General features: G+C 40.7%; 1 protein-coding gene across 1 annotated transcript; it reads right to left on the bottom strand.

Moving 5' to 3' along the window:
- Positions 1-11633: 11633 nt before the first annotated feature.
- On the bottom strand, positions 11634-12879 carry fahd1 (fumarylacetoacetate hydrolase domain containing 1). The gene has a single exon (XM_041778072.1). The coding sequence runs from the start codon at positions 12705-12707 to the stop codon at positions 12045-12047; it is 663 nt and encodes a 220-aa protein (XP_041634006.1). The 5' UTR covers positions 12708-12879; the 3' UTR covers positions 11634-12044.
- Between the last annotated feature and the right edge of the window lie 125 nt (positions 12880-13004).

The following is a 13004-nucleotide window of genomic DNA, read 5'->3' as shown; positions in this document are numbered from 1 at the left end:
CCTTTAATTATGAGAGATGTCAGCTCACTCAGAGAGGCCCCCCCTCTTTCCTCCTCTCTGAAGCTCTGAATTAGCAGCAGAGCTCTTCTCTTTCATGCAAACTGTCCTTAAAGGAGAAAGGAAAAAACATCTGCTACGGGGGAACTTAAAAAAAGCCCACGTAAGATCTGAGAGAGAAACACTGGGCTGCAGATGTTTACTGTTTTCTGGAGATATTCCTGACAAAGGTTTGCATCGTTGATGAAATGGAAACGGCTCATCGAATCAATCAAAACTGAACTTTATTTGTAGAAAAGTCGGTTTATGATTGAACAAATGAGTGGTTTCTTCTGTTTACATGAGTGTCTGTCACTAAAACCCTCTCTTCATACATCTTTTCCTCTAATCCCTGCGAGCATTTCCCTCTTCTGTTACATGTCTGGCGTTGGTTTTTAGTGGGCTTCCCTGAGATTTAAACATGCTTGGCCCACTCCATCATTACCAGCTTTTACGACTCTGTATTAGCAGTCAAAGCGATTGTCGCCTTTTCGCCGTACCAGCCCAGCAGCAGGCATTAAAGATAAATGATTTCCCATTCTGCCATCTGTAGAAAACGTTAGCATCCGTGTTGGCAGCTCTGCCCGGTCGTTAGGTTCCATTAAATCAGCAGGACGCTCAACATAATCTACAGTTGTCACTAAAGGCTTGTAATGATGTGAGAAATCCAACCGAGGTGAGCTGAAAAGATGGAGAATGCATCCCATAAAATGAATCCTGAAGTTGTAAGTCAGAGAATAATAAAAATGATGTACTGCTGCCTTTTTAAATAGAGCATAATGTCATCAAATCTAAGAAAACAAGCCCTGCAGTGTTACGTCTGCTCTGTATGAGCTCATGATCAGCCGGCATCCACTTGTGGCTTACATAAAAAATTACAGAAACCTTCATCTACACGTCATGTTTTATGACTGCAGTTAATATTTCAAGTACAATACTATTTATTACAGCTGTTAATTTGACAAACTAGAGGATGGTGCTGTTTGGGTTTAGGTAATTGTCAGAGAAGCGTTCTGAAAGTCAAGAACTTTTCAATTTTGAGTTGCTGGAGGATTCACGTGTAAATCAAGATGCACTTTAAGGCTTGATAATCAGCTTTAATTGAGCTGTATTATTGGTTTTTCATCATCAAATATACAACAAAGAATATCAAAGTATGGAAGCCCTAGGAGGACATGCATCCTTACATTGAGAGTGACTCCTGCCTTGAGATCTTCAGTAAGTTAATGATTCTAGGGCTGTCGAATGCCAAATGTTCTGTGAAGGGTGAGCGTGTTGCCTACCTTGGCAGTGTAATCCACTGATCTGCTGAGATCAACTGCAGACTTGGATTTGTGCAAGTCTGGGTTCACTGAGCAACACAGTGAGGCATTCCTGGCATCTGAGCATGCAGACTAAAGTCAGAGCCTTTTGGTCCTTCCGGTCTTACTATACTCTTGTGAGGCCTGGACATGAACTGATGGACAGAGGCGCCGACTAGACTCCTTTGTGACGTCACGAGAGTATCTGGCTCCAGACCGCTATGGTAGAGAGGGTTAATTCCATCGATTAAAACAATGACTTAAAACAGTGATTCTCAATGTGTGGCTTTTGAGCCAAATGTGGCTTCTGTGATGATTTGTGGCTGATTTATGTCTGAATATGAAAAGTTATTCCCCCCAAAAAAACTTTAAAAAAGGGAAACTTTGACCTCAGAAGTTATCCGTTAATCAGTTTGTTTCCCAAGCTTTTACAGCTGGCTTTAATTGTCAACCTTAATTTCTTTATATAAATATTTCCAGTGGCTTGTTTGCATTTTTTGCCCCATTTTCCTTTTATTGCCACTTTAAATCCATTTTTACTGCTTTAATTATATTTTTAATAATTATTTTTAACTGCATTTTTTGCCACTTTTTGGCTATTTGTATCCTGTTTATACCCTTGCTCACCAATTTTTTGCCTCTTTTATCCAGCCTTTTGCTATTTTTCCCCTTTTATTGCCATTTTTCCCCCCATTTTGACCCTTTTGTTCCACCTGCAACTTATTTTTTTGTCACTATACCCCTTTTTTGCCGCTTTCTGCCCTTTTTTCTTCCCATTTTTTTCACCAAATAATTGCCATTTTAAGCCTATTTTGCCCCTTTTACCCCTTTTTTGCCCCTTTTTCCATTTTTGCCACTCAAAATCCATTTTTACAACTTTAAGCCCACTTTGGCGACTTTGTTTGCCACTTTTTTGCTCATTTTGTCCCCTTTTAACCAGTTTTAGCCCCTTTTATCCTGCTTTTAGCTATTTGCAAATTTTTCCCCTTGTTTGCAATTATTTCCCACTTTTTAAAAATTTAAGCTGCCTTTTGCCATTAAATGCCACTTTTTCCCCCATTGTTGCCCAATTTTTCTTACCTTTTTGCCTGCCGTAGTCACTTTTCACTCATTTTTTTGCCATCTTTTTGTCGCTTTTTGACCATTTTTGCCACTTCTATCTTTTTCTTGTCACTTCTAGCCCTTTTTTTTTTTTTTGCCATTTCCTGCTTTTTGTGGCCACTTTTTCTCCCATTTTATGTCACTGTTAACACAGTTTTAGCCATCTTATGCCTACTTTGCCCCTTTTCACCCACTTTCAGCCCTTTTTGCCACTTTTCACCACTTAGATTGTGGCTCTTGCAAAGGGATTTTTCAATAATTTGGCTCTTTGCTTGAGCAGGGTTGATTAACACCAACTTAAAATGTTCGTAATTGCCTTTTTCCCACGAGAAAGACTAGACTAAGACTAAAACTGACAAGAAGTAAGTTTAATTGTTGTCGGACATTCAAAATCCATGTTATTTCTCCACTGTGGGTAAATCTGTTGAAAAACAATGCATCCGTATCTCCTCTGCCTCTCCGCTGTAGAGAGCAGGGACCCCAGGTTTAGCAGAGTACATAGAACACACTATCATGATTTGGTAGGCAAGAGGATAAATACTTGGACTAAAAGTTAAGACTAAAATGCAAGGACTTTTTATGGACTACAACTAGACTAAAATTTTAAAGGGTAGACATGAATAAATGTGACCAAACTAAAAAGCATTTAATCTAAAGACTAAGACTGAGACTGAGACAACACCATAAAGGTTAGGGTCAGGGTAAGGGGCCAGGTATAAAATTAAAATAACACACCACAAACTAAGAAAAGACCCAACAAGGAGATGAGCCTAAAACACCCTGCAGTCAAGGTCTACAGGCGGGTGCCTCTCTCTCTTCAGTGTATCTTTGGGTATCATTGGGAAGACCATATCTCTAATGTTGACGGGCTCAGGGGAGCAGGATGGGAAGAGTCAGCTGCCTGATACTGGTAAAACAGTTTTTCCATTCGCCTCTGTCAATTCATCAAAAACTGTTAAAATTAACTGAGGCAATGCATTGCAGTAAAACTAAATAACATGGGTTTAGTTATGTCTTAATTAAGTTAAACCTTTAAGTAGAAAAATATCCTATATTTTACCTTTAAGGGACAGTCAATTGTTTAGCTTTGCCATGCATGCAACCTCTCTGGATTTCAGCCCACAGTTTGCATCTGCTGTCTTTTCTTTCCTACTGTCGTGGATCTGTTTGCATGAGAGAGAATCACTGAAAGTTACCGGCCACTGTGCCTATTTCAGATTAGGCGTGATGAGGGGTGTATATTTTTTGCAGTGAGTCTTATTTTGAGAATAATGGGCACATGGTAGACTAATCAGAAACACTCCTACTGAAGGAGGGATGGACCTCTCTGGCGGCTGCTGTGTTGAACTGAAAAACAAGGATTTGACATCAACACAGCAGATAAAATGTAGACTCGGAGTGTAAGAGTGGTTTCCCCACGAGGAGCCACAAATAAAGACGGTTCATACCAAGGACTCCACACATTTTCCACAGTCTCCTTCGATTCAGTGAAAAAATACTCTGGGACTTTCTTTCTTTCTTCTTTGTGGTTTAGCCCTCACAGCATCTTGTTAAACTGTGACTCCAGCTTTAATTGATGAAAGAGTAATTTGGGCTAGGGGGATTTTTAAATGCTCATGTTAGCTCAGTGTAAGCCAGGGAGCTTTTTAGGAATATAGGAGTGAGAACTTTTACAATGGGGTTTATAACATTGTTTTTCTGGACACGACTCAGTGCCTCCATTCATTCATTGAAGCTAACAAAATACCAGCTCCAGTCTGCTCATTGTGTCCTTATTGGAAACCCAAACTTTATGGAGAAGCTTTCACTTGGTTGATGAGGTATGAAATGAGGCGGCGTCGCCAAATGGGGTGAAATTCAACCACATTCTCAGGATAAGAAAGTTCTGGAAACATCCGTCCTTTCTTGGGGTTTGGACTCTTGGGTTTCACATGGGGGAATGTGACTGACTACCCTGACCCCCATTCAAAAACACCTAAATTTATCATGTGTAAAAGGAGCATAAATGAGACTTTAACTGGAAAAGATGGATGGATGGATGGATGGATGGATGGATGGATGGTTTGATGGATGCAAGAATGGATGGATGGATGGATGGATGCTTAGAAGAAAGGATGGCTGGATGGATAGATGTTTGATTAGATGGATGGATGGATGGACGACTCGGGGGCTGGATGGATGGATGGATGGATGGATGGATGGATTGATGGATGGATGGATGGATAGATAGATGGGAGAGAGGATGCATGGATGGATGGATTAACAGGTGGATGGTTGAAGGCATGGATGGATGGATGGATGGATGGATGCACTAAGCTGGATTGGTGAGCAGATGGATACAGATGGATGGATGGATGGATGGATGGATGGATGAAAGGCTGGATGGAGGGATGGAGGGCTGGATGGATGGATGGATGGATGGATGGATCTGCATGCTTGTTGACACAATGCTCCAGTCAAATGCTGCATTCAGCTGTTAAACTTAAAGCTCACAGGTTCCATTGTGCACTTCACACTTTGCCTTACACCTGCACATTTAAACTGAATGCTAATACAATTCGAACAGTCACTTACACTGAAAGAAAGAGGCTCACACACCTGGCATTCATGCATGGTTTCTTTTCATTTGCCAAAGACCCCATTTATTATTCTGAGGGAACTCCAGTCCTAAAGTTCAGGCTGTAAAGTCACAAATAGGCTCTCTGTGGTGTTATTAATCCCTAACCATTCATTTAATGAGTGACTGATTACTAAATATGCTGTTATTGTTTGCAGTCACATCCTGTTAAGAATTTTGTAAAAAGAGATAAAGACAAAGTTGACAAAACATCTTTATAATATTTAGAATTACAAACACCTAGAATGGTCCATTTCTGCCTTTCCAGAAACTCTATACAGTAAACTCCCTGGCCATGTGAGTGTATGTCTTTAAGATGTGATATGTCACATGCATCCTGTCTGACTCAGTCCCTCCTACGGTCGTGTTGGTGGTGTTTTTTTTTCTAAGAATGGCCACACCACAGTGCTGTCTGCAGCACGCAAAGCAAGGCTTCACAAATGGCCTTTTTCTGAGCGCACATGCACGGTTTGCCAAATTGTAAATCTTTTTCACATGTTGGACGTTGCAATAAAATTTATGTCGATGGCTCGAGCTTTAATCTTCCAAAAGTGGGTCTCTTCAAAATTTAAGATGGCTTTAAGTCAAGCACGCTATATTGGAGCCATTATTGAAAGGAGACTTTTTAAAGTGATTTTGGCTGAAATTACATTCCTCCTTGTAGCTTAACCGTGCTTCATTTTTTAAAATAAACTTCCTGGGTGAGTTTTTCTTCAGGACCCAAACAAACATGCAAACATGTTCAAGCATGTGTAAGAGATATTTTCCATGTGAATTTCAGAGATTTGACCCACTAACCTTTAAAGAGATGGATTACTCTGGCCTTAACTTACTGATGAACTGATGGCTTCAAACAGATGTTTTTAAAATGTCTGTAGTAATAAGTCACTAGAATTAGTGTTACAGTGGATGTTAAACAAGCTTCATAAACAACTCCTCATATATGTAGTCCTTTTCATGTATGTGCACCTGCTTTCACACATTGCATTGTGTTCAACTTTAGGGAAGCTGGTGTCCCTATTATTGTTGGAATGGAGGCGTAGAGTAAAGTGCTCTGGGTACATGGACCTTAAATTTTCTGGAGGCACACTGGAAATCCTCCAGAATGCCTTGCAAAGATTTGAAAATCTAATATCATGATTTAATGTTGTTTCAATGCATTATGGTCGATTTGATTATGAACAAACCTTTTTAAACATCACTCAGAAGAAATGTCTAGTTCTGTCGTCTGCTGTCGACAGCCACTGATATTGTTTGAGGAGCTTGAAGGGTCATCCCATTTCATGAGGTAAGATTTCACCACTACACCTTCCAATTCTGTTTCAAGAAGCAAGGGGCCACTTGAAATCGATGGTCGGGGTAAACTAAGAAACAGGACTGAACATTTGGGTGCTTTCACACATATGTAGTTAAGTCTGGACTTTCAGACTTTTCAGTTTGATTCGAGCCAAAATTATGATGTGAAACCACCCCTGGACCATGGTCCAGATCAAACAGCTGGACCTTGGTCCGACCAAAAAAGGTGGTGTCCGCCCAGACCAACCTGAACCACTGTCTGCTTCAAACCCAGTGTGACAGCATTATTTTCAAAGGTTCAGACCTCCATATCAATGACAGTCTGAACAGGAGAACAGCAGACACTACATGCTATTAGATCCATCCCAGAGTGCAACCAGAGGGGCAGCCAGGAGAAATTTTCTGGTAAGAGAAAAGTTTTGGGTGCACACTCTTCTTCTCTGTTTCTGGTGCATTTCCGTGGTGCATGCCTGGCATATAAACTATGGCATTTTCAGTCGTTTTCAATGGTTTCATGATTACGGGGGCATTTCTTGAAACAATTCCGTGTTTATGGATAAACCTTTCCAAAAAGAAACAGAAAGATGTTTTTGTCTCAGTTTGGGCAAGGCCTTAGTTGACTCTCAACTGCAAAGTCTCTCATGCAGTCCCTATTGATGTGTCCTTGGGCAATACTTGACCCCAGCGTGGTCCCACCGCTCCAGCAGTGGTGTGAATATTTACAGATGTGTATGAATGGGTTTAGTTAATACTGATGGCCACTGTACATGGCAGCCTTACCTCCAATTTCCACATACAGCGACCGCGCCGCGGTCCTTTGGGGAATTGTACTGCGGGGCAAATCGCTCCCTCTCTAGTCTATCAGAACATTTCCACAGCCAGCGCTCCAGACCGGCAGCGGCACGTGCCTGGAGCGCCGCTTTACTCGGCTTCATTCGAGATTTGCTGCAGGTCTATTTTCAGTGCTGGCCGCTGCCAAACCACAACAATCAGAAAGCACCAAAAAGGAAGTCACAAGCATAGAATATCACAAACTCCTGGTCGCAATTCATCACTATATCAACATTACGTCTCATCCTGCAGCCAGAGCAAAGGGTCACCAAGAGGTCAGTGGGTCACAGAGCTACAACGGCGCCACTGACAGGGAAAAGTTAACTTTTGAGGATATTTAACCAAAGAATTTTATATAAAGCCACAGATCCATCAAGCAAACATGAACCTTTTAACTTCCTAATGAACTCACCCAATGGCGGAAGCAATAATATCATGGACTTATATCGGGAAGGATGATAAATTACTTCCAAAAGGTAAAATCGTCCACTGCTGACGTACTATTCCTGCGTGAACTTGCAGTTCCACCATGATCTCTGTGAGCGAGGTCACTTGCCTTCGGTCAGACCAAACCCGCTGCGCTTTGGTGCGTGGCGCACTCATCCTATGTGGAAATTGTAGGTTACCATCATGTGAATGGGGAGTCAGTGGATGTAAATGGGTGAGTTTGACCTGCTTTTATTTGCGAGAGTAAAAGGCTTTTTAGTAATCAGACAAGACTAAGCTTAAAACAATCATCTTAATAGAAAGAGTATCTAAATAGATGAAATTATTAATAAGGACATGATTTATATTTGATTTATTGATTTAGAATGGTGTGCTCTCATGACAGCTCATACTGCCACGTTCAGTCTAATTCCTTTGAAAACTTAAATGTCAAGTGGCGTAAACCCCCAATGAGCTCAAACTGAGAAAATATTCCTGTTATTAAGACCACATGGAGGCTTTGGCACTTCCTACCTGTGGTTTTTCCTGAATTCAGAACAGATTTTGCTTCTTTTTGGACTGCAGAGATGTGTTTTCCTCTGACAGATTCATATTCTTGTAAATGCACAATGCACCCTGTTTCCCCTTCAGTCTCACGCATTTTAAAAAAACTCCAGTGCTAATACTGTTTAATAAAACGTTGGTATTTCTACAGTGCAATTTGACTTTCAGGCTGTCTACCTCCATCATAACTGCATTCTTCCGGCTCTGTTTAACATCTGTTCCAGGTTCAATTACATTTCTCCCACAGGCTTCTCTGTTTTCAGGATCAATCAGAGCCTCCATCAACCTGTCCCAGACCATTCTGCTGTAACCCGAGTCTGTGCACATCATCTTCCTTCACCTGTAGGGCACGCTATCTCCCAGACACACAGGGCCCAACGCCCCGGCCCTCAGGGGGACTCTGGGGTTATACGTGTCCATCATTAGAGCAGTTATGACAGATTCAATTAGATTTGGGATTTCTGGGGTTTAGCCCGTCCTTGTTTTCTTCCCTTCTAAATGTGTGAGAGCGGTGCAGACCGTATGGCATGTGCTCACAGGTGTTGTCCTTTTATGATATATGAATCATGGCGTTCATTGTCCCTGTGTGACTGAAGGTATTACACTCTCACTGGTTTCAAACAATGGCTTCAAAGAGCCACGCTCTGCTCTGGTTTAGCTTTTAAAACAAGAAGCCGTATTCTGTCATCGAGGAGTCCGGGAAGGTGGAGTTGACACTTTCCAGAGCGAAGGGATTAGGTGGATTCTGCAGTCGTCTGTTGCACATTCACACTGATGCCACCTGTAGAATCAAGCCGGTAGAGGACCAAACAGCAGATGTTTAAATGCACAATACAGGTAAACTCCACCACCAAGGTGCTCTTGATCAAAACAATAACAAAAGATGGCGTCAAGGGCATGGGAATGATTTTCAGCAACTGCAACCCCCAGTGAAAACAAAGCCTGAATGGTCCAATGGAATAATCATCTACAAGTCATGTTTTACATCTGCTAATTTTGGTATGCAACTATTTATTAAATTAATTATTTTGACTAAACCCAGTATGGTACTGTTTGGGCTCACAGCTTTCTTAGCAGGCCGAGAAAATCTCAGTTTTAGTTATCAGAGGATTCAAAAGTATAATGAGAGAAAATCTGATAATACAAAAGACACGACTGAATCTTGTAACTGGTTTCTCATCAGTGTATGTACAGCAAAAATATAAAGGAAGCATGGAGGACCTAAGAGGATATGCTCCATTTATTTTATTTAACCTCTGGTGATCACAAGAAAATTTGTCGTCGATTTATAGGGGGTTTCCATATTTTTAATGCCACATCACATTTAAGTTTCTGAAGGATTCAGACTGAATTCAGCAATAATAGAAATCCACATTTATCATAATAACATATGCTATTTTCAACACTGTTAATTGTAGAAAGACTTAGCTCCGTATAGTCTTTCTATTCTTACATGAAACTGTTTTATCACCTCAGTTTTTGTCATAATTTTTATTTTAATTCTAAGGTTTTTTCCTGGATTATACTTAAGTGCAATTAAAACAGCATTAAATAACTTTATTCTTCTATGCTAAGGAAGCCCTGAGAGCAGTGGTACTCAACTCAACTAATGGGTCGGGACCCAAAGTGGGTGGCGCATGTCTGCTGGAAAATATGTGGGCAAAAAGTCTATAATGTATGGAAGCCCTATGTGGACATACAGTACATCCATGATTTCCATAGGTTTTCCTGTGATAACAGTTAAATTGCTGTCTTTTTCCTTAAGATTTCAATTAATTCGTGTGTTTTCCCAACGTTAACAAAGCTGGTTCTCCAAAAAAATAAATAAATAAGGAAAATCTTGTTAAACTACCAAATTTTCATGCTGTCTCATGAAAATGGAGTAAAATGAAATGTTCATGCATGTCCTTTTGTAATAATTTTCTTTCTTTCTTTCTTTCTTTTTTTATCTAATTCTGTACTCAAATGCTGTGAGTAATCAATCTGTCCACTGTAACTTGAATACTGTAAAGGAGAACAAAGAACAGCATTGAGTTGTTTTCAAAAACAATAAAAGTTGTGCACTTAATGTCTGTGGTCACCATGTTTATGCAGCTCTTTATGGAGTTTACTGGTTGGTAGGGGTGTACCTCGGGTTGGGGCTATGACTTCACATCTTGTTGCTCTGATTGGCCCATAAAGACTGACTGACAGAACGTTCATCCAATCACCCTCCATGTTTTTTTCAAAGGCTCTGCCCTTTCCCAAACACTCTCTGTGGAAGGTTTTCCACATGGGTGTGTGAAACAAATCCACCTGGTGTATCAGGTTAGGGGAATTTATGTCCTTCTGCAAAGAAGAATTAAATCTCTATTGAATTTTTGGTTATAGTATAATTTTTCATTTCAGATTCAAGTATAATTGTTAATTTGGTAAGGTTTTTCACCTCTGTAAAGAAGTTTCTGTCATTTATTTTTAAATTATTAGTAGTTTTTTGAGTATCAATTAACTTGCATGTTTCAGTTTAAAAAAACATATCATTGTAATATTTCAGGGTTTTTTTAATTGAATACATTTGTAACAATGTCTAAAATTCTGTTTTCACTTTGTCATCATTGGGTTCTGAGTGTAAGTTAATGAGAGAAAAAAAAAATAAGTATTCCGAACTTTTGCAACAACACTTGAAATTTAGCTCGGGTTCCTCCCACTTCTCTCAATCTTTTCTGAGATGTTTCTACACCATGACTGTGTCCACCTGTGGTAAATTAAACTGACTGGACATGATCTGGACAGGCACACACCTCTCTAGAAGGCATTACAGCTGACAATGCAGATCAGATCAAAACCAAGCTGTGAGGTCAAAGGAACTGCCTGCACAGCTCAGAGACAGGATTGTTGAGAGGTACAGATCTGGAGAAGGCTACAGAAAAAAAATCCCAAGATCACTGTGACCTCCATAATTCTCAGATGGATGAAATTTGGCACAACCAGGACTTTTCCAACAGGCCAAACTGAGTAAACGGGGGTGAAGGGCCTTAGAAACAGAGGTGACTAAGAACTCGATGGTCTCTCTGACTGAGCTCCAGAGATCCTGCATGGAGATGGGACAAAGTTTCAGAGGGACAAACATCACTGCAGCCTTCAACTAATATGGGGTTAATGGCCGAGTGACTAAACAGAAGCCTCTCCTTGGTGCAAAACACATGGACACCTGCTTGGATTTTTATTTGGTGTTTGTTGCAGATCAGTGTCTTTTGCATTAGAGTGATAGGAGCCATAATGAATCACAAATTACTTCAATCTCATGCCCCAATAAAATTAAAAAATATGTAACTAAATCCCCATACATATCTTACTGTGAGACTGATGAATAGTTATGCTTGTCAGTAAAAGTTGCTTTGATTCCAACTGACTTATTGATCCATACTTAAATAACACTTAAGGTCCATAGTGTCTATAGAAATAATTGTTTTTACTTTTTATTGAAAATCACACTTTTTACTACCAATGTACCAATTTAACATATAATTTCATTTCCATTCAAGTATAATGAACTTATCTTAAATCACATTTACTATAATCTTGAACAAAGACAGTAGCATCTGGGAATTAATGATTTTTTTAATCAATGTAAAGCCTGTACAGAAGAATAAACCTCAAGTGCATTCACAATGCTGAGATTAGTGGATGCTGTGAAAATGTGCTTTAAAACTTGTTTTCAAGTGTTGGGAAGAGGATTTACAGTAAATGCTGGAGAGATATGGTCCTCATGGTGCAACACAGCCACCTGCTGGTCCAAACAGATAATGAAAAATATAATTGATCTGACTAAATCCAGTTTCACAGTAAAAACCCAGAGTCTGTGCATGTATTTCATGTACCAATATTGTCTTTCACTGATCTTGTCTGTCTACTCTGAAGCTCATGGTGATAATATCCTCGATCCCAGCGTGCAGCTCATCATGCTCCTGCACAGCTGACACCCCTTTAGGGGTCCCAGTCAGGATGAGGTCCCCCTCCTCCAGGGTGATGAACTCGCTGATGTAGCTGATGAGAAAAGGGATGGAGAAGATCATCTGGGAGGTGCAGCCGCTCTGCTTCAGCTGGTCGTTCACCTTCAGCCACAGCTTTACGCTCCCCGGGTCAGGGATGCGCTCTTTGGGGATGAAGTCACTCACCGGACAGGAGGTGTTGAAAGCCTTCGCCAGGGTCCATGGCAGACCTTTGGACTTACACTCATCCTGGATGTCCCTGGCTGTCATGTCCAAGCACAAAGCATAGCCTGCGACATGCTCCATGGCTGCAGACTGGGGAATAGCAGTGCCTCCTTTCCCTATGACGACCCCCAGCTCAACTTCATGGTGCAAGTTGCTGCTGTATAAAGGCACCAGGATAGGAGAGCCCTCCCTCACGTAGGCTGAAGGGGGCTTCAGGAACAGGACGGGCTCCGTAGGAATAGCGTTTTTCAGCTCTTTGGCGTGGTCTGCGTAGTTTCTCCCGACACAAATTATCTTCCGCCCCCATTCCCAAAATTTGGAGATGTTTCTCGCTGTCATTGTGGAGAAATGTGAAAGTTCAAACAGCTTTGAGGCAGTCTGCAGCTGCTGGAGTAGACTTTGACCGACTCAATGGGGCTTAAACGTTAACCTACGGCAAGCCGGAAGTGACGGACTCAAAACTCAACTCAATTCATTAAAAGAGGAATTTATTACGATGAAAACCTGAAATGAAAAGCTCTGCATACACTAAATTCTGCCTTAACGTTTCTAATAGCGTAAAATATTAAAAATAATCGATTTATTCACATGTTTACGCGATTACGTCCTCGATCTACTCCTCTTAATTCGATTGGT

This window comes from Cheilinus undulatus, linkage group 21, assembly GCF_018320785.1.
Source record: "Cheilinus undulatus linkage group 21, ASM1832078v1, whole genome shotgun sequence".
Taxonomy (NCBI): Eukaryota; Metazoa; Chordata; class Actinopteri; order Labriformes; family Labridae; genus Cheilinus; species Cheilinus undulatus.
Note: the sequence above shows the minus strand (reverse complement) of the source record. Positions and strands in the feature narration are given on the sequence as shown.